The 21067-nt window shown below is 42.5% G+C and overlaps 2 protein-coding genes across 5 annotated transcripts; both read left to right on the top strand.

Moving 5' to 3' along the window:
- Window positions 1-5468: 5468 nt before the first annotated feature.
- LOC116887259 (olfactory receptor 2D3-like) lies at window positions 5469-9871 on the top strand. Of its 3 annotated transcripts, none has more exons than XM_032888845.1 (2): window positions 5469-5482; window positions 8944-9871. In XM_032888845.1, the coding sequence occupies exons 1-2, from the start codon at window positions 5469-5471 to the stop codon at window positions 9869-9871; spliced, it is 942 nt and encodes a 313-aa protein (XP_032744736.1). The 3 variants fall into 3 exon arrangements, with proteins under 3 accessions (XP_032744736.1, XP_032744720.1, XP_032744728.1); XM_032888829.1 differs by lacking the exon at window positions 5469-5482 and adding an exon at window positions 8379-8389 and having other exon boundaries at window positions 8932-9871; XM_032888837.1 differs by lacking the exon at window positions 5469-5482 and having other exon boundaries at window positions 8924-9871.
- A 7525-nt stretch (window positions 9872-17396) lies between these two features.
- LOC116887243 (olfactory receptor 2G3-like) lies at window positions 17397-21067 on the top strand. Of its 2 annotated transcripts, XM_032888820.1 has the most exons (2): window positions 17397-17411; window positions 20141-21067. In XM_032888820.1, the coding sequence occupies exons 1-2, from the start codon at window positions 17397-17399 to the stop codon at window positions 21065-21067; spliced, it is 942 nt and encodes a 313-aa protein (XP_032744711.1). The 2 variants fall into 2 exon arrangements, with proteins under 2 accessions (XP_032744711.1, XP_032744703.1); XM_032888812.1 differs by lacking the exon at window positions 17397-17411 and having other exon boundaries at window positions 19659-21067.

Below are 21067 nucleotides of genomic sequence, written 5' to 3'. Positions count from 1 at the left end.
AATATGGAATCTGAGCTCTCCTTTTTGGTAGCTAAAACAAGCTAGAGAGACGTAGTATACCTCAAAGTGTCTGAAAGACTGACTATACCTCAGAATAAACAGACTCCAAGTAGATCAACTCTGGTATGGAGAGTTCAAAGACTTCCATGCCTTTCCTTGGCCACCATGAAATCCTTGAGACTTGTCTTGTTTCTACATCCTTTCCATGCTTTGTGCCCATCACAGCACTCAGGACCTCATCCTGGTCGCCATGCCTGGCACCAGCTGGACTTATTTCCTTTGGCTCTGCTTAGTTTTGGAATTCATGCAGAATGAACCTCTGGTGTTTCTCTCAACAAAACTCAATACATTTTCTGAAAAACTGTGCTCCCACACCTGTGAAATGCTGCATGCCCCCATGTCTATGAAAATCTTCTGTGAGCAATCTTCTACTCATCTTCTTCTTGCATGGTCTTCCCTGGTCCCACTGTCTTCTGTCTTCTTGAACCATTTGCTGCTCTTGTGATGAAGAATATGCTGGTAGGCCTGTTGGCATACTCTTAGTCTGCCATCTACATGATGTTTATTTTCTCTTCTCTTCTCAAATGGCTTTATCATGTCTACTTGACTTCCTAGAAGTCTGTCCTGACCACACAGTCTGTCTGAAGCACTGCAGTTTTCTTCTCTTTTATAAAAAAGTTTTGGAAATAGATTCTTCTCTTGTATAATACATCTGAATCACAGTTTTCTCTGCCTTCCCTCCTCCTAGATCCCTTCACCTTTCCGATCTCCCAAACCCACTCCCTTTTTGTTTCCTCTTCAGGCCTCCAAGAGATGACATCTAAATAGGACAAAATAAGATACAATGACACAAGGCAAAAGCCGTGTTATCAAGGCTGGACAAGGCTACTCAATAGGAGGAAAAGAGTCTCAAGAGCAGGCAAAAGAGTCAAAGACACTCACTCTGCTGTTAAGACACACACACACACACACACACACACACACACACACTCATACATTCACACACACACACACAGAGATAGAGAGAGAGAGAGAAAGACAGAGACAGAGAGCTTTTTTATTTTATCTTTATTAACTTGAATATTTCTTATTTACATTTCGGTTGTTATTCCCCTTCCCGGTTTCCAGACCAACATCCCCCTAACTCCTCCCCCTCCCCTTCTCTATGGGTGTTCCCCTCCCCATCCTCCCCCCATTACTGCCCTCCCCCCAACGATCACATTCACTGGGGGTTCGGTCTTGGCAGGACCAAGGGCTTCCCCTTCCACTGGTGCTCTTACTAGGCTATTCATTGCTACCTATGCAGTTGGAGCCCAGGGTCAGTCCATGTATAGTCTTTGGGTAGTGGCTTAGTCCCTGGAAGCTCTGGTTGCTTGGCATTGTTGTTCATATGGGATCTTGAGCCCCTTCAAGCTCTTCCAGTCCTTTCTCGGATTCCTTCAATGGGGGTCCCATTCTCAGTTCAGTGGTTTGCTGCTGGCATTTGCCTATGTATTTGCTGTATTCTGGGTGCGTCTCTCAGGACAGATCTACATCCGGTTCCTGTCAGCCTGCACTTCTTTGCTTCATCCATCTTATCTAGTTTGGTGGCTGTATATGTATGGGCCACATGTGGGACAGGTTCTGAATGGGCGTTCCTTCTGCATCTGTTCTAAACTTTGCCTCCCTATTCCCTCCCAAGGGTATTCTTGTTCCCCTTTTGAAGAAGAAGTGAAGCATTCGCATTTTGGTCATCCTTCTTGAGTTTCATGTGTTCTGTGCATCTAGGGCAATTCAAGCATTTGGGCTAATATCCACTTATCAATGAGTGCATACCATGTGTACTTTTCTGTGATTGGGTTACCTCACTCAGGATGATATTTTCCAGTTCCATCCATTTGCCTATGAATTTCATAAAGTCATTGTTTTTGATAGCTGAGTAATATTCCATTGTGTAGATGTACCACATTTTCTGTATCTCTTCCTCTGTTGAAGGGCAGAGAGAGAGCTTTTTGCTCCAAATTCTCATTGGAAACCTAGCTAAAAGGAGCTAGCGACAGCCATACTACAGATGAATACTAAGCTTCCTTATGTATTATCTCTACCAGATTTCTCTCACTTTTAAGTTCAACTTTATACAAAAACGAAGTAACAGACAAAACAGACAAATTCATTGATAGAATGTAGTATTCATTAATTCAACTTTCAACACAATTCTTCCCATTTGAAGTTTTGCAGTCCTGGACTTCACTGACCCCATTTCTGTTGGAATTCTGTTCCTCCAAAACACCACCAAAAACATCCACTAGGTTGTCTTCACCGTTATAATGTTTCTTTAGCCCATATCTCCAAACTTCCAAACTCTACCATAAACTAGTTTTGAGGACATGTAAACTGTGAATCAAGTTTGGTCATAGAAAATGACCTCTCTTCCTCCCCCTCCTCCTCCCCATCCCCCTCCTCCTCCCCTGTCCTCCTCCCTTTTCTTCTTCTTCTCCCCTTTTGAGGGAGAGTCTCTCTGTAGCTCTGGAACTCACTATGTAGATTAGGCTGGCCTTGAACTCACAGAGATCCACTTGCCTAGGATTAAAGGCATATACCACTAACCTTGATTTCACTTGTTTTACACCAACTTTTGCAAGGTTATGACCAAATGCCTGAGACAGCAATTTTCAAAAAGATTTATTTTGCCCCATGTTTGAAGAGTGTGATCATTTATTTGGTCTCATGAACCTGGGCACATCATGGCAGTGGGCTGTATAACAGGAAAGGTTCTTCACTTTGTTCAAGACACAAAGCAGAGGAAAAAGAAGGAATAAAGAACAGGTATATCTTTCCCTTGTAGCTTACTGCCTCCACCTAGGCTCCCCTTCTAAAGTTCCCACAACCTCCTAAAACAGTACTACAATCTAGGAAGTGAGTCTTTGGGAGGCATTTAATATTCAAGCTATAATAGTTATATATAATGACCAAGAATGAGTTCATCTAGAAGAATAAAATTAAGTTTTGAACACCAAATTTTATAAAACAAATATAATCACAGGTAGAAATAGAAATAGGCTATAGTATCCTAACAGTATGACAAATATCCAGTTATCTATTCTTATTAATGGATATATCACCAGGATAAAAACTTAACAAGAAAGCAGAACTAAACTATACTGTAGATCAAATAGACTTAACAATCATAGACAAACTTTTCTGTTTAAAGGTCTTAAAACCCACACTGAACTTTCTCTAGAATAGATAAAATCCTAGACTACAAAGCAAGTCTTAACACTAAAAAAAAAAATGAAATTCTCTTCTGGATACTTTATAATCACAATGGAATGAAACTAGAAGTTAACTGTTGTAAGAGGAAATCTGTTGAGGTTTCACCTTTTGCTGTGCATTGTAATGCTAAGTGCAGGAGGGTCCCTTAGCACTGTGTCTGAATGTAGACACAAGTGACTCTATGTGACCTTTCCCCTCAAGTATTTCTGGTTGGTAAATAAAGATGCTGACAGCCAATAGCTAGACAGAAGAGACATAGGTAGGGTTTAGGATTCCTGGGATTGGGGTTGGAGGAGAACCGTGAGGGGAAAAAGAAGACGGAGGAGGAAGAGAAAGTCACCATGGGTTAGGTGAGTCATGGAAACATGGCCCCGAAGGCTGGCCAATGGGAGCTAAGAGAAGCCCAGCTGAAACATAGTAAGTAGTAACTTGGGATTATTGATAGGAAAGTAGATTCTAATAACAAAGAGGGTAGATATCTGCCCAGTCCTTGTGCTGTTTAAGGCTTATTGTAAATATAAAGGTTGTATGTTTCCTTTTTATCTGTAAACTGAATGATTAAGGCAAGGTAGAAACTCTGGATTGGGACTAGAAATTTCTACAACAGAACGCTAGAGAACATGCAAATTCATGAAGATTGCACAACATATTTGAGTGAACAGTGAGCACTGTGGAAGTCAGAATGGAACTTTAAAAATCTCCTTGTTATAAATGAAAATGGAAACAAGGCAAACAGAAACTTTTCTGTTACGACAAAGACAGCGTTAAGAAAGTTTGTGGTATTGAGCACCTACTTCAAGTAAACAGATTTCAAATAAACAGCCTAATTATGCATATCAAAGTCTCAGAAAATAAAAAACAAACCAACCTCAAAATTAGCAAATATAAGTGAGAAGCATCAGGGCAAGGCTGGAAACCATCTGAATGCACAGTAGTGCGTACCAACATTGGGAGAAGTTATATCATGATATCAGGATGCCTGACTCCTAGTTATCATTCTGTTTGGGCTATGTTTCTGCAATTCTTTCTGGAAACCCATCCTTCTAAGACTGATTCTGGCAAGCAATATCTAACTCCAACATTATCTCCACCCCCGCTCCCCAGTAGAGCACCTAAACAGGAATGTAAGAGTAACTGAGAATTGGGTCCTGATGTCTCTCTTGCTGTCTTTACCTCCAGGTGCCAAAATAGAAAGATGAGTTCAAGAATCAGTTTCTGGGGTTGGGGATTTAGCTCAGTGGTAGAGCGCTTGCCTAGCAAGCGCAAGGCTCTGGGTTCGGTCCCCAGCTCCGGAAAAAAAAAGAAAAAGAAAAAAGAAAAAAAAAGATTCAGTTTCTACATCCCTTCAGGAATTCTTGTCTCCCCTTCAACCTTGGGTTTCCTTTGGGATGCATTTATCCCTTCTCTGCATGATGATTGTACCTCTGTAGAACCTTTTTCTAAGTAATAGGATCCCACAGGACTGAAAGACCCTTTGAGGTAACACTGGGTCTATCTAGCACGGCTGCAGCCACAGGGACTCTTTGATCACCAATACTCATGAGCCTCATTAATACAGCAGTCAGGAAGCTGCTGAGACTCAGTAGCTCTGGAGAGTGGCTGAGATAGGGCCCTCTTATAGCCTAGTACCTGTAGTCTGGAACTGCCTAAGGCAGTTGCGAGACATGAATATGAAGCAGAAGTGTGCATCTCACTTGGAATCAGGAAGGGAAGATAGGTAAGGAGCTTGAAGGATAAGTCCTTGAGAAGGCAGTTCCCATTAGTTCACTGTGATCCATCAGTCTAATGCTATGATGTATCAGGATGGAATAACAGAGTCCATGAAAGGAAGGTCTTTGATGATGACAGAGGTGGATTGTGTCTCTCAGTAGCTGTGCACCATCAGGCAAGTAACTCTGTTTCAATTCCCTTTTCTAAGCATTCAGAATAAAAAATCCTCATAACTGTAAACTAATACAAATGTAATAAATACTATTTTGAGCACTCAGATGCAGGCATCACATTAAACAAATTTCCATGTAGCACGTTAGTTAATTATTATCAACACCCTTTGAGATGGGTTCTAATTTCTAGATGAAGATGGAAACACAAGAAATTTAGATAATTTGCCCCAGGCTACTCTGCTCATTATCAATGGAGTTAGGACAACACCCAGCTTTTATTCTTGTGTTCATGCTCTTGATGGTATCCTGCCTTTGATGGAAGATAACTTGGTCATGCTTGGAGAAAAGTTGCCTCTGCCTTAATTCCATCTCACTAATATTGGAGAAGCTCATTTGAGAAAGAAAGAAAAAACTATCAACATGTTCTTAATAAATTTCTTCCAATTTCCACAAAAAATTTGTTCATATTCGTTAACAATTAGCCAAGAATGGGAATCTAGTTGTGGTGAACATTGATAAACTGGTAGAGATCCTCCAGTTGCTGAGACAAACACTGGACTAGATATTCATTCTTGTAGATAACTATCATACCATGGGCATAATTTCATAGCCATCTATCTAAGGTCTATTATCCCTGCCCATGCTATGTGCTTAGTATCAGAGACAGGGTTAAGGCATTGAGGTTTTTCTTATATAAGGAACTCTCCAGATAAATGTCTGTATCAACGTGGCTACAAACAAGAATAGAAACACCTTCAAAGGTCCAACCAGAGGCCCAAGAAAGAAGCAGGGTTGAAATCATGAAGGACTTTCATGATTAGAATTTTACAAAGAGGAGGAAGCAAGAAAAACATTTTGAAAAAGATAAGTAACTAAGCAACAGCAGTACTAGGAATTGATGTTTAATGCTATGGCATCACATACATTCAAAACGCAGTAAGCATTCATAAGACCTCAAAGCGTGTGTTGTTCTAGTTTTATTGGTACAGGGTCAGAGGCTGCTGACTTTCTCTAGTTTGTGCTGCTGCTAAATCGTAGACTCTAACTCAAATATAAGTTTCTTGGACCTCAGAGGCTCTCCTACTTTTGTGATACACACTGCTTCACAGCTTTGTGAAGCAGGCCCAAGTGGGAGGTCAGCAAATGAGGTGGTCTTCATGAGTGGCAGCCAGAAAAACTTCCCTGTGTTTAAATTGCAGGTGCATGAATTATAGACATTTCTGGGCAATCAGTAGGTGCTGCTTAATGGATGGACCTGTTTCCTCAATTTTAGGATGTATGTAGTGGTAGACAGACTTGGTGATAGAGCGGGATGATTATGGAGATGGCCAGTCTCCATCTGCAAATCCATTGAGAGCTGTAGAAATGCAAGAGAAAGCACCTGAGGGTCAACTTTCTATCTGGCACCACGGGAATCAGGACCAAGGACAACACCATCGTGCCTAGGAGAGCTAGTGCCCAGCTCAGATTAATTCATTTATTTAACACACAAATTCCTACAATGTGCCAGGCATTGTCCTAGAATCTGCGAATACTATGGCATAAATGAACTAAGAAAAACAAAGCTCTCATATTCTTGCAAGGGAAATTTAAATAACACTTTCCACATTGTTTAGAAAGTGCTATGAAGAGATGTAGAACAGGAGATAGGAGTAGAGAGTATGAGATGCTCCCATTTTGAACAGGGTGTTAGGAAGAACTTAGACGTTCTCTGAGAAGTCAACACTTGAATAACCATTTGAAGGAGGTGAGAGTATGATTCAGAAAGATAATTTCCAGTAGTGGAAACAGAATTCTAAAAAGGTACTGAAACAGCAGTATTCTTTGAGTGAGGTGCAGCAAAGGGGTGTGTGGAAACAGAGAAGTAAGCATTTGGAGAAGTGAGAGGTAGCGAGTGTTGAGTGATCTTAAAGCCCTCAAAGAACTTTGGCTTTTCTTGGTGACTAAGAAACCACTATAGGGCCAGCAAGATGGTTCATCAGTAAAAAGGCTGGCTGCTAAGCTGCCTACCTAAGTTTGATCTTGGGACCCATTTGTAGGAAAAGAGAGCTAACTCCTCTAAGTTTTCTTTTGACCTTCACAGGGGTGGTGTGGTGCATGTGTGACCATACATAAATGTGTGTGTACATATGCTCACACACACACACACACACACACACACACACACACACACAGAGAGAGAGAGAGAGAGAGAGAGAGAGAGAGAGAGAGAGAGAGAGAGCCACCACAGTGGCAGTGGTTGCTGCTTTAAATCAGCATCTTGTTCTATATCCCAAGTTCGTTGGTTTCATATGTAAAAAAAGGACCCTTCACTTTCCAATGTGAAATATGTGTTTTCTGTCTTCTAAACTGACTAGGCAGGCCAGACATCTTACACAGTGACATCTGACAGGAACATGCATTCTATTTGGAACCTTTGCTAAACTGTTGGTGAAACTGATGGCGTGGGAGACAAATGACAATTTCACATGGCGAGATCATAGGACTTGGAGTTTGGGTCCTGGCTCTACCATGTACTAGCTTTCAAATTTGAATCTTCAATTCTCTGTAAAGGAAAAAAAAAGTGGTTCTGACCTCAGTGGGTTGTGGTGACAAGCTGATCATGCTTAATGAAGCACTCTTTACAGTGTGCTTGATAAGTGGGCATTTCCTTTTTCAGAGCCTAGAAAAGATGGAACGACCCCGTGATAGCATCCTGTAGCAGACATGTAAGAGCCGCCAAGGGGATAGAGAGTGAGAGTCTGGTCAGGGACATCCTCTGTTGCGAGGCTGCCAATCTCTCATTGAGGACTGAGCCCACATTAAAGTGAAGATCCACCTATGCCCACCCCTCACCTCTCCTGTGAGAGGCAGAACTGTGGAGGACTTCCCCCGCTGCTGAAGAACAGTGTCCAGACACACAGCAGTTCCTTTCCCAAGTCCACGACCCTCATCGTTTTGAGAAATGTTAGAAGATAGAACCCTTCTCTGGCTCTCAAAATTAGAGACCTGGTGGTTATCGCTGTATGTTAATTTGTTTTGCTGTATCACTGAAGGAATGGTTAGGAGGGTAGGATGAGGCAACAGAGCTTCTAAAGCAACAAAAGTTGGGGGGTTTGTTTGTTTTGTTTAATTTGAAAAGTGGCTGGAAAACTTCAAAAGCAACTTGATGAATACACAGAATAGAAATAAATACACTGTCACTCTTGATAGAGGGCCACACTTGAGGGTAGTCAAGGTCACAAAGAGATTTTTTCCTTGAAAATGTGGGTTCTGTACAGAATCAGGGGAAGAAGAAAGAGGGATAAACTGGGTGCTATGGTTTTTTTTCTTACTTTTGTAGGTTTTTTCAAAAAAAAAAAACTTGTCTGTTTTACATTGCCTTTTCTAGTACCTACTTGTCTTGAAATAGTGGCATCCAGAAACAATAGGCATGACTTTCCTCCTCATTTTGACTTGTTCAAAATGTGTGTGTGTGTGTGTGTGTGTTTATATATATGTGTGTGTGTGTGTGTGTGTGTGTGTGTGTTTCTTTGAAATAAGACTTCAGTCCTTTACAGCTTCTCATGGGAACCTTGGTGTTTACTGGAGTAGTTAGTTGGACAACCTAAAAAGTGCTTAGTGGCATTGTTACTAAGTACCTAGAACTTGGCAAGGCCAATTTGGATAGATTGCTTCTAGGGCACGGAAGTAAGTATTTCACTTTCAACTCTCCATCTGTGAGTTTTACAAAGAATTCCATCATGAATATTGCAAATTCTAGCACGCAAGACAGTCATATGTCCTCTTCTCTCTTCAGAAGGAAGGCCATGCACAGTCGAGGCTGGAGAAACCACAGCTTCGTAACAGAATTTATCCTCTTGGGCTTCTCCAGAAACCCCAGGACCAACTGGATCCTTTTCTTCCTCTTCCTCTTCCTCTACTTATTTACAGTCCTGGGTAATGGACTCATCGTTACCCTGATTAGAATAGATGCTCGTCTCCACACGCCCATGTACTTCTTCCTCAGCATCCTCTCCCTCCTGGATCTGAGTTACGCCACCACAACAGTGCCCCAGATGTTGGCTCATCTAGTAAGCAAGAATAAGGCCATCTCTTACACTGGATGTGTGATCCAGATGTACATTTTCTTGACACTAGGTATCACTGAGACCTGGATTTTCGCAGCTATGGCCTATGACAGATATGTTGCTATATGTTATCCACTCCACTATGGAGTCAAGATGAGCCAAACCTTATGCATAGCCCTGGTGACCAGCTCTGCCCTTTGTGGCCTCATCTGTGCCCTCGTCTACACAGTCTTTGCAATGACTCTTCCCTACTGTGGTCCCAATGAGATCAATCATTTCTTTTGTGAAATTCCCGCTGTCTTGAAGTTAGCCTGTGCAGACACATCCCTCAATGACCAAGTGGACTTCATCCTGGGCTTCATCTTGCTTCTGATCCCATTATCTCTCATCCTGGCCTCGTACGTTCGGATCTTTATAGCCATTCTAAGGATTCGCTCCACCCAAGGACAGATGAAGGCCTTCTCCACCTGCGCTTCACACATCACTGTGGTCACCATGTTCTGTGTTCCGTGCATGGTCATGTACATGAGACCTGGCTCTGAAGCCTCCCCAGAAGATGACAAGAAGTTGGCCTTGTTCTATAATGTCATTTCTGCCTTCCTTAACCCCATTATTTACAGTCTCCGGAACAAGGACGTGAAGAAGGCTTTTCTCAAGTTAATTGGAAGGGGTGAGGACACCCAGTAGGAGGAGTAAGGCTGTCTGGAGTGTCTCTGGCCTCTTGGGTGTGCCACCCACAATTTCACTGAGGTTCTTGGAGGGAATGAGAGAAGATTCTCACAATGAGGGAGACACAAGAAAAAGAATGTTTTACGTGAATTTGCTAATGGATACATTAGGAAAGGACTCAAAGAATTGTGCTCAAGAATTAGCCATGTCATTGACCTTCTATGGTTTTGAAAAAGTCACACTGGTTTGGACCACTCACCTCACTTCTTGGGGGAGTAATTTGCAGTTGTCAAATGTGTTTTGTGATTTTCATTATGCCCAAATGATAATAACTAAGGTTGCATTTGTATAGCGTCACTCAATGATTTACATGGCCTTTTTTCCCCTCCTTCTTTTCCTGGTGTGGTGGTTTTCATTTTCAGTTTTCTTTCCTCCTCTTCCTTTTCCTTCTTTTCCTCCTTTTCCTCTTCTTCTTGAGCTTCTCTCTCTCTCTCTCTCTCTCTCTCTCTCTCTCTCTCTCTCTCTCTCTCTGTGTGTGTGTGTGTGTGTGTGCATGCATGGGGTCTCACTATATTGTCTAGGCTGGTTTTGAGCTTCAAACCTCCTAGATATCTGAAAATACAGATGTATCTCCCCTTTCTGATGCCTGACTGATATGTATTTATTGTTTTAATCCACATGTTAACTCTAGAGATGTGCAATATCTCCTTCATAAAAATAAAGACACTGCAACAGAAAAAGATTAATTTTCTAAATGTCATCAAGCTGAAAGCAACATGGCAGAGGTTGGAACCCAGGGCCTAGTTCTAAGGCCCAGTCTCTGATATATTACACCACACTACTCTGAAACATCCCAGAGAGAGTTTTGAGGTTTAGCTGAGACAATGAAAAGCTACAACTGAGGAAGGCTAAAAAGAACTCTAACTGGGGTGGTGATGGTACAGACCTTTGATCCCAGCACTCGGGAGGTGAAGGAAGGTGGAGCTCCATGAATTTGAGGGCAAACCTGGTCTACAGAGAGTTCAGGGACAGCCAGAGTTATATGATGAAACCCTGTCTCAAAAAAGAAAAGGGTTCTTATTCTAAGGTCATAAATGCAGGGCCAGATCCCTGGAGTCTGGAGCTCGGTTTAGAAGTCAGCCCTTCCAGCCCTTCCACAGTAGCATTCTGCATCCTGAGCAAATAGACCATGTATGGTCCAAAACAACATCTCAGTACATTTTTGGTGGGAGAGTTCCTTCCTAGTTCCATTCACTGAGGTTCTTGGAGGGAATGAGAGGGGATCCTCAGGATGAGGGAGACACAAGAAAAAGAACATTTCACATGAATTTACTAATGGATACATTAGGAAAGAACCCAAAGAATTGTGCCCAAGAATTAGCCATGTCATTGACCTTCTATGGCACTGGAAAAGTCATGTTGGTTTGGAGCATTCACCTCAGTTCTTGGGGGAGTAATTCCCGGTTGTCAAATGGGTTTTGTGATATTCATTATCCCCAAATGACAATAACTAAGGTGGTGGTTTTCGTTTTCAGTTTTCTTTCCTCCTCGTCTTTCTCCTCCTCCTTTTTCTCTTTCTCCTTTTCCTCCCCCTTCTCCTCGTCTTGAGGTGTGAGTTGCTTTGAGTTGGCGAGCTCTGCTCTCAGCTCTTTGCTGACATGGGCTCCTCTCCTGTTTGCATTGTGTCTGCTTCAGTTGTGGCTTCTGATTTCATCAGCTGATTTCCCCGTGATATCCTCTACTGCCAGAGAGACGTGAGACAGGCAGAGGAACCCTGGACTTTGATCTTGGCTTAATTTGTTGAGAGCTTAAGAAAAACCAATTGCACCCTCCAGAATCCAGTCCTCTTCAAACTCAAATGGGGGTGGAAACCATGTTCTATTGGTTGTGCTATAAATTATTTTAAACTTCAAATGAGAGTGGGGCTTAAAATTTAAACAATGAGAATCATTCAACCTATTAACAGAAGCTTGTGTTTCACAGCCTCAGATATGAAAGTCAAATTCATTGTCTGGTCAGGCATTATGGGGATAGTCATGGTAGTAATTGACTGCACGTACAGAGTCATGCTTTCAGCAGAGAGAGAGAGAGAGAGAGAGAGAGAGAGAGAGAGAGAGAGAGAGTTGGGGATGGGGGAGGGAGAGATATTTTAATGGGACACAGTCATAACATCAACAGCCATGTTAATCAAGAAACAAACCACTTCTGGTGCTTCAAACCAAGTCAAATTTCTATCAAAGGCTGGACAGATGACTCAGTGGTTTAGAAAACTTGCTATTCTTGCAGAGGACCTAGTTTCAATTCCCATGGTGACTCATGATCATCTGTAACTCAATTTCAGGGGATCAGATGCTGTTTTTTTGGCCCCTAAGGGCACCAGGCAGGCATGCATGGCATAAATATGCATGAAAGCAAGGCATTCATATATATGAAATGAAAAAACTTAAATCCATTCTTTTTAAAAATCCATTCTTAATTTTTTCTATCATTCTAGTTTCAAGAAAACTATTAAATTGCTTACCAAAAAGAAACACAAGCAAAAACTTTTAAATCATCATTTGTTGCATAAACACAAGATTAAATTTAAAAACATCCCAAGTTCTCTTAACTGGTTTGAAAGAAGTTTTACGGGTGTGTGCTGTGAGCTCTGTGTGTTTCTTTTCTGTCTTAATTAATATTATTTGTTTGTTTTGATCTTTTTGAGAAAGAACATGAAGTTGGGTGGGTAGGGAGTTGGAAGAGAAAGAATAGGATCAAAATATATTGTATACATTTTTAAACAATAAAAAATTAATAGAAAAAACTAAAAATAAAGTTTTAACTATAGACTAAGAATGGCTGAAATGTTACCAAAAAATCCCCAAAGATCAATAAATGCTAAAAGTATGCTTTGCTCATTAGCAACTTTTTCCAGAATAGAGAGCAATCGTGGCTTACAAGGCTGCTAATGTCCCCCAAGCATTAAAGAACACTCAGGGTGATGTGCAACTGTTGAAGGGAAGTCTCCAGGGTGGGTTTGCTACCTGAAAGACTCAGCCTTGAAGGAGAAAAGCCCTGGGGAAGAAGAACCTTGGCACCTGAAGATAGAAATAGGGTTGCCAGTAATGTACCCTCTTTTTCTTGGGGACTTGTTAAGGAAAATGCCCTGGGGTCATTAGAAGGGCATGTGGGACATCTGTAGAGATAAAAGGGGTTTTCTTAGAGTTCTCAAGACACTGAAAACCCACAGCAGGCTCACCCAGCTTCCTCACCTCCCAACATGATGCCTCTGCTCTAGTACTGCCAACCTCTCAGATTTCAGCATAGGCCGGACCAGATACCTACCCTCAGTTTCTTACTGCCTTCTCACCTATTCATAAAACAGACTCTGAGTTTTTCAGGATGTTTTATAGTTATTTTCAAACCATGAAAGTTTAAGAATTCTTTTTTTTAAAAGATTTATTTATTTATTATATATAAGTACACTGTAGCTGTCTTCAGACACACCAGAAGAGAGAGTTTAAGAATTCTTAATACTACGGACAAAGTGTTCAACTCTGGCCCCAGAAGCAACAATGTCATCAAACTGTAAGAAATGAAGACTGGATAGCCCCCAGAGACCTAGGGTAGAACCAAATGGAACTGGCAAAAGTATCGTAAAACAAAACAAAACAAAGCCAAACAAAACCAAAACAAAATAATTTCTAATGTTATTCTGCTATACTCATAGATTGGTGCTTTGTCCAGTCATCATCAGAGAGGTTTCCTCCCGCAGCAGATGGGAGTGGATGCAGAGACTCACAACCAGACACTATGGAGAAGGAGTCTAAATTGGGGGTCTTCATTGGGTCCCTCCTTTCAGAGATCAGGGAATCCCACAGAAGAGGGAAAGGAGAGGTTGTAAAGTCAGAGAGAATGGAGTATACCAGAAGACCTGGGACCACTGAATCAACTAAGCAGGGTGCATATGAGCTCATCGAGATTGAAGCAGCAAGCACAGGGCCTGCATGTGTCTACACCAGGTCCTCTATGTAAATGTTATGGTTGCTTGTTTGGTGTCTCTGTGGGAGTCCTACCAGTGGGAGCAGGTGTGTCTCTGACTCTTTTGCCTGTTCTTGAGACTCTTTTCCTCCCATTGGGTTATCCAGACTCAATATGAGGGATTTTGCCCTGTCTTATTGTATTTTGTTTTGTCATATTTGACTGTTATTTTTTAGAGTCTCACTCTTTTCTGAAGAAGGGGAATGGAACAGGAAGGGGGGGAGTGGGAAGTTGGGAGGAATGGAAGGAAGAAAAACTGGTTGGGATTTATTGTACGAGAGAAGAATCTACTTCCAATAAACATTTAAAAGAAGGAAAGCCATCTTACAGAGTATGACATGCATCTTGGCCTTGAATCCCTTAAAAAGAAAGAACTGCTAATATGTATTCATATGTTTGCATAAAGTTATCTCAAATGTGAATGGCTTGGATGTCTTTGCTCTAGTTCATGGTGAAACAAAATAGAACTAAACAACAACAACAAAGTAAAATTATTATTAAAAAAAAAACCCACAGTCCAGCCAGGCATTGGTGGTACATGTTTTTAATCTCAACACTTGGGAGGCAGAGGCAGGTGGATCTCTGTGAGTTTGAGGTAGTCTGGTCTACATAGTGAGTTCCAGGACAGTCAGAGCTATAGAGACATCCTCTAGAAAAAAGAAGGAAGGAAGGAAGGAAGGAAGAAACAAGGAAACAAAAAGAAAGAGAAAGAGTCAAACTTTTAATGGGGGCTGGAGAGATGCTTCAGTGGTTAAGGGCACTGGTTGTTCTTCAATTCCCAGCACTTGGCAGTTCACAACCATCTATCACTCTCATTCCATGGGATCTGATGCCCTCTTCTGGTGTTCAGATGTACATGTAGATAAAACAACCATTTACATATAATACACAAATTTGTAAAAATTAAAGAAAACGCTCCTAAAACTAATTTTTTAAAATTAGTAAAATGTTGCAAGACACGAATAACACCTATTTCAATAAAAGTGATGCTTACAGGAAAATCTTAAATTATAAAATCTTATGTTGAGGAAGGACAGGAAGAAGATGGTGATGGTGACAACATTAGTTCACGACCCTTAAGGTGTGGTGGTTCATGTCTGAAAGTTCAGTATCAACAGTCCCAAAGCAGAAGAATTTCCAGGAATCTGAGGCTCATCCTGGGTTGTGAGACTTTATTTCATCGGTCAAGCAAAAACGAGAACAAAACAAGAAGCAAGTTAGCAGGAAGGCAAACGTCCAAGTAGAGACACATGAAATGGGGAGTAGAAAACACATGAGGAAATGAATGAAAATTTAAAAAGTCTCTTTAAATGATCAATGAAATTAAGAAACATGAGACTTGTCATGGAAAAAGAAGGAAGAAGAGATAAATTACTACAATTTGCAATGAAAGAGGGACTGTCACGATGTGCCCTACACAAAGATTATAGGGCAACACTACTAATAATGTGATTCAATAGGTCAGGCCTTAAAGTGTGTCACATTTAGAAAGATAAGCGTACTAGAACTGTTTCAAAAGGGAACAGAAAATTGAAACACAGCACATTACATTATTTAATTAGCAATTTATTCATTTCGCAGAAGAGCTAAAGAACCAGGTGGCTTCACTGACAACTCTGCCCAACTTATAAAGTTCAACACCAATCTTTCCAAATTTCAAAGCAGAAAAAAAAGAAGGCAGAACTTTCCAGTACATTCTTCTCATAAAAAAATCAAGACGTCACAAGAAAAGACAACTACTAATTGGCATCTGTTGAAAATATTGATCAAAAAGTGACTCCCAAGAACATGAAAACTATTTATATAACAATGCAAAAAATATTGTCAAGAAAACTGTCCAAGGTCATACAATGGGCACGTGAGGGTCATTAGTCAGACTTAAAACACGGCAATTCTGATTTATTCACAGATAACTGTAGATCCCATCCCTCATCAAAGAAGTATCTCTTTGCAGCAGATGGAGACCATTATGGAAAACCACAACTGGTCAAAATGCACAGAGAGACTAATTATGGCATGACGAGTCCAGGTTAATAAATCTACAACACAAACTTCACACCCATGGCTTGGGACCACTGTGGAAGGAAGAGGCGTCAGAATGATTGGAAGAACCAGACAACTAGCAAATTGCTGTCTGATTGTGTCTCAGGAAAGTGACAGGGAAGCTTTGCCCATGATACTGCAATGATATGGCTCCCCATATTTCTATTTTTCTGGGGGAGAGCAATATCTCTCACTGACTTTATGCTCACCAATTGGTTCAGTGAACTCACCAAGGATCTGTTTGTCTTTGCCCCCCAACCTCCCAGCATTCAGGTTATAAATATAATTCCAAGATTTTATATGGGTTCTGGGAATCCAAAGTCAGGTTGTCATACTTGCTCAGCAGAAACTTAAACTGAGCCATGTCTCAGAGCCTATTTCCATGTTTTATATGCCTTCTGTGCCCTTGGAGTCCTCCAGGTCCCACCACAGACTTCTTAAGTCCTGAGCACAACTTTCATCACCTTATCCTGGTACCCAAGGTCCCCACAACCAAAATTCCCAACTTTTTCAATCCAAGGTTCTTAGCAACCCATGGCATCATCTCCCTATTCTACCTTGAGATCCAGTGTGGACAGATTTCTGAGCACCCACGGGAATAAGTAAATCAGAACCTCACATCTGACCTAAATTATATGCACGTTTACCACATCTGTTTCACACATGCTCATGGTTAGCCTTATAAACGGTCCTGTTCTGCTATTGCTGCTTTTTGCTATTGTGAAAACTGGGGTACAGAGAGTTGTCTTCTTGTCTGTTATTAAGTGGTAGAGCTAGAATTTGATTTCAGGTCTTCCTGGGTTTTGCTCTTATGTAGGGTATTTATCATTACCTCATCTTGGCCTAAGCTCTATGAAGGATCCCCCCGTTGCCTGAATCATAGTCCTTTCCCTCCAGAAAGTCAAATTATTTTAGGGCTGCAAAATTTCAGCACACAACATAGCCCAGTTCCCAGCACAGCATGAGGGGGACAATGAGAAACTTGAGGGGCTGAGCGCAGAGAGCTCTAGCTTGACCCTACATCCCCTGAGGAACGTGTTCTTCTTCTTTTTTTTTTATGATCCATGGAAAGCTTCCCCAACATCACCCTTACAACTCTTCACTGTATATATGTGCAAGTCCACATGTATACACAGGTGTGTGTGAGCACATGTATATGTAAGTGCATGTCCACATGTATATGTAGATGCATGTCCACATGTATACACAGGTGCATGTGCACATGTATATGCAGTAGCATGTCCACGTGTATACACAGGTGTATGTACACATACATAAAGAGTCCTAATGTTAAGCCTAGGTCATTACCCAGGTCCATTTTATTTGCAGACAGTCTCTCATCATCCTGGAGCTCACCAATTAGTCTAGGCAAGCTAGTGACAAACCCAATAGATCCTGTAATCTCTGTTTCCTAGTTTGTGATTGCTTTACCACGTCTGACTTTTACATGGATGGTTCTGGGCATGGAACTCAGGTTCTCATGCTTGGGCAACAAGTTACTTACCAACTGAGCCGCCTCCCCAGATTCCACCCCTGCATCTTTAACCTATGCATTTACTGCACTTGATCTTCACACATTCATCTCCATTGACAACAAAGGAGGAAAAGGAAAGGACTCGGGAACATGGAAGGGACTTGGGGTTGAGAGGATCAAGAATGTTGTCTATGGAGGACTTCTGTACCAAATGGGAGAGTTGAGATGTGTGCTCAGGGTCTAGGAGGGCTGTGGTGGGACCCAGAGGACCCGAAGTCACAGAAGGCTCATTAGGAAGCTTCAGCTTCATTGTCCCTGAAGACTTGGAGCAGAGTGTTAAAGAAAAACCTCACTCACTCCTAGCTCAACCTTCACACAGATCCTGGATCAGGTAAGGAAGGGAGCTGCAGAGGTCGCCTGAGACATACAGTCCTCACAGTGCTACCCGATGTACTCCATCAACCCCATCAGCCCCATCCTATCTCCCATTCCCATCCCTAACCCCTTCTGCTTGCTCCACAACTGCCTGCTTCCAACTCCCTTCCATTTACCTCAGCATTTCATCCCTGGTCTTTACTCTTCTGGTTGATCTCTGGATCTCTGTCTTCCTCTGGTCAACAATGTCTCAGCGTGACTCCCTCTGCTTCTTTTCATCTCTGTATTTGTTGTTATGTTATTCAGTTGCAACAGAAAAAACTGTAAGGAGGAGGGCTGTTTCTGTGGAGATGAAGCAGGGGACGCTCTTCTGCATTCCCAGGTTTGGATTCTTAGGTGGAGGTACAGGACAGGAGGACTGCTACTGAGGGTACAGATGGAGATGGCAAGTTACAGTAATGGCTCAGAAGTCCTGCTTGAGGCTTTATAAGAGTCAGAAAGCTTGATACAGACATTGGAACTAGGAGGAAGCATGCACTGTCATTGGTGATGAACAATAGCAGAATAGAGCCTGACATCCTACCATTCTGTCTGGAATGCCTCCAGCCCAGGCAATCAGAATGGACTGACCCCTCCTTTACCTATTCCTGGCCCTTCTGATCACCCTTCTGCACCACCACCCCCTCACACATTCTCCACTCTGCCTCACATTCTGGTCAGTTTTTAGCAGGGACTGGCACTGAGACGTCTACTAGGACTTTCTGTAGTAGCTCAGGCACCAGGTTTAGGGGAAGCTGGAGGACAAGAGAAGAAACAAATGTGGCAAAGTCCTCTTCTCTTCCCTCTCGGTTCTCTAGAAGAAATGTCTCTCTCATTTCAAATCTTTCCCACTCAACATGGTCTCCTGATCCTTCTTCATAGCCTGTTTTAATTTGTCCACAGCCCCCTTAAGGGTACAGTCCAGGAATGAGCATGCTGTTCAGCACATGGTCTGGCTACTGCAGACACAGACCACTAGCCCAGATCTACCAGGATCCTTTCTCAATGATGTAGCTTCATCCTGGCTTTTAGGATCCTCTCTATACTCACCTGGTGTAAGTCCTCGGCTCTTTCCCAATAACCTGCTGTCTCATCTGAGCTTCCTGTAGTTCAATAATTATTTGCAGTGAGTTAGGGATTCGCTATGTAGCTCAGCCTGCTCTTGATCTCTCTGTGAGCCCTGCCTGGCCTCGAACTCAAGATCCTCTTGTCTCAGCCTTCTGAATTTTAAGGCCGCAGATGTGAGCCACCATCATGACTAGGTATAGTTGGATGTTTTATTCAGGTGTGAGGAGAGATTTTTAAATTTGTGCTGTAGCATCTATGTTGTTGGTACCAGCCAGTTGTTTAGTCTAGCTGAAGCTGGACATCTGATTTTCAACCCCTGGGTTAGATCTTCCTCACTTTGTACACAAGCTGCCATGAAAAAGAGTCCTTGGGGCTGGTCTGTTGGAACGTGGACTTGAGCTTTCTGACAGGCACAGTTGCATGCATCTGAGTCTGCCTCATCCTCCCCTCTGTCCCTTCGTCCCTGCTCTACTGGACTTGGCACTAACAGAGCTTGTTCTTAGTTCTTGATACATCACTTCTCTCCTTTCTCTGGTGTATACACGCTCTGACCAACTTCTACCTTAGTGAAAACACTTCCGACCCCATGTCCTGGTCCTGGCCTCTCATCTCACTTATTTACAGCTCAGCTCACCCCTCAGCCCAATGCAGTCTGACATCTGCCTTAAACCATGAGAAGTAGCTACCACTCTGCCTTAAGTAGAAGTCAACTTATAGAGTCAAGCAGGAAGGCTCTTGCTTGGAGGTGAGTAAGGGCAGGAAGAGGCAGAGCTGTTGAGTGACTCTACCTAAAAGAAAGCATCAAGGCTTCCAGAGGATCAACAAACAGAGATACAAGTAAATTACTAGGAACTTCCCCTGTTTGTGATGTTGCATATTCTCCCCACATCTCCAGCTCTCTCAGATGTTCATAGAAAGGGTTCTGGACATACGCCTTCAGATAGGAGGGGGAGAGTGTCTCATCCTCTTCATACCTTTCTGTAGTCTGCACCAGGGAGATGAGAAACAGTGCAGCATGCAAAAGCAGGTCCCAACAGAGGGGAAAGCAGGGGACATTCAGGGGGGAATAATGAAAGAAAAGATGTCCTGGAGGCTCTGGCTTGAGATGCTAAACATCCCGAACTTAGACCTCAGTCTCTGAACCGACATCAATCCTAAGGAAGATTAAGGTCTTGGGATGGGCAAAGTGCTTAGCTGTGCATTCTAAGCTGTGCCACTAGGTCCGTTTCTCTTTCTGCAGTGGAAGAATGCACGGCTTCTCCTATGAGAACCATAGCTCTGTGTCAGAGTTCATCCTTCTGGGGTTCTCCAGGAATTTCCAAATTAATATAATCCTCTTCAACGTCTTCTTCTTCCTCTACCTCTCTACACTTGTGGGCAATGGGCTCATTGTCACCTTGATCCACCTGGACTCCCGTCTCCATACACCCATGTACTTCTTCCTCAGTGTCCTTTCCCTGCTGGATATGAGCTATGTCACCACCACAGTGCCCCAGATGTTGGTGCATCTTGTCTGCCAGAAGAAAACTATCTCCTATTCTGGGTGTGTGGCCCAGATGTACACCTTTCTGGTATTAGGCATCACTGAGGGCTGGTTGTTCTCTGTCATGGCCTATGATAGATATGTAGCCATTTGCCACCCACTCAGATATAAGGTTATCATGAGGCCTTGGCTGTGTGGTGCAATGGTAGTCTTCTGTGGACTATGGGGTGTCAGCTGTTCTCTGATCTACACTGTCTTCACTATGAGGCTGCCCTACTGTGGCCCCAATGAGATCAATCACTTCTTCTGTGAGGTCCCTGCTGTTCTGAAGCTTGCCTGTGCAGACACATCCCTCAATGACCGGATAGACTTTATCCTAGGTTTTATCCTTCTCCTGATTCCTCTTTCCTTCATCCTGGCCTCTTATGTCTGCATCTTTGCCACCATTCTGAGAATCCGCTCAGCCCAAGGTCGACTGAAGGCCTTTTCCACCTGTGCCTCTCATATCACCGTGGTCACCATGTTCTGTGGACCTGCCATGTTTATGTACATGAACCCTGGGGCCAATGCTTCCCCAGAGAGGGACAAGAAACTGGCTCTGTTCTACAATGTCATCTCTGCCTTCCTCAACCCTATAATCTACAGCCTCAGAAACAAAGATGTGAAGAGGGCTTTCCTCAAAGTAACAGGCTGGGGAGGAGCCACTGAGTGA

The sequence above is a fragment of the Rattus rattus genome, chromosome 1 (genome assembly GCF_011064425.1).
Source record: "Rattus rattus isolate New Zealand chromosome 1, Rrattus_CSIRO_v1, whole genome shotgun sequence".
NCBI classification, from domain to species: Eukaryota; Metazoa; Chordata; class Mammalia; order Rodentia; family Muridae; genus Rattus; species Rattus rattus.
Note: the sequence above shows the minus strand (reverse complement) of the source record. Positions and strands in the feature narration are given on the sequence as shown.

What these genes read in the sequence shown, in the direction of transcription:
- LOC116887243 (XM_032888812.1), top strand. Translation starts at nt 20,120, where the DNA reads ATGCACGGCTTCTCCTATGAGAACCATAGCTCTGTGTCAGAGTTCATC.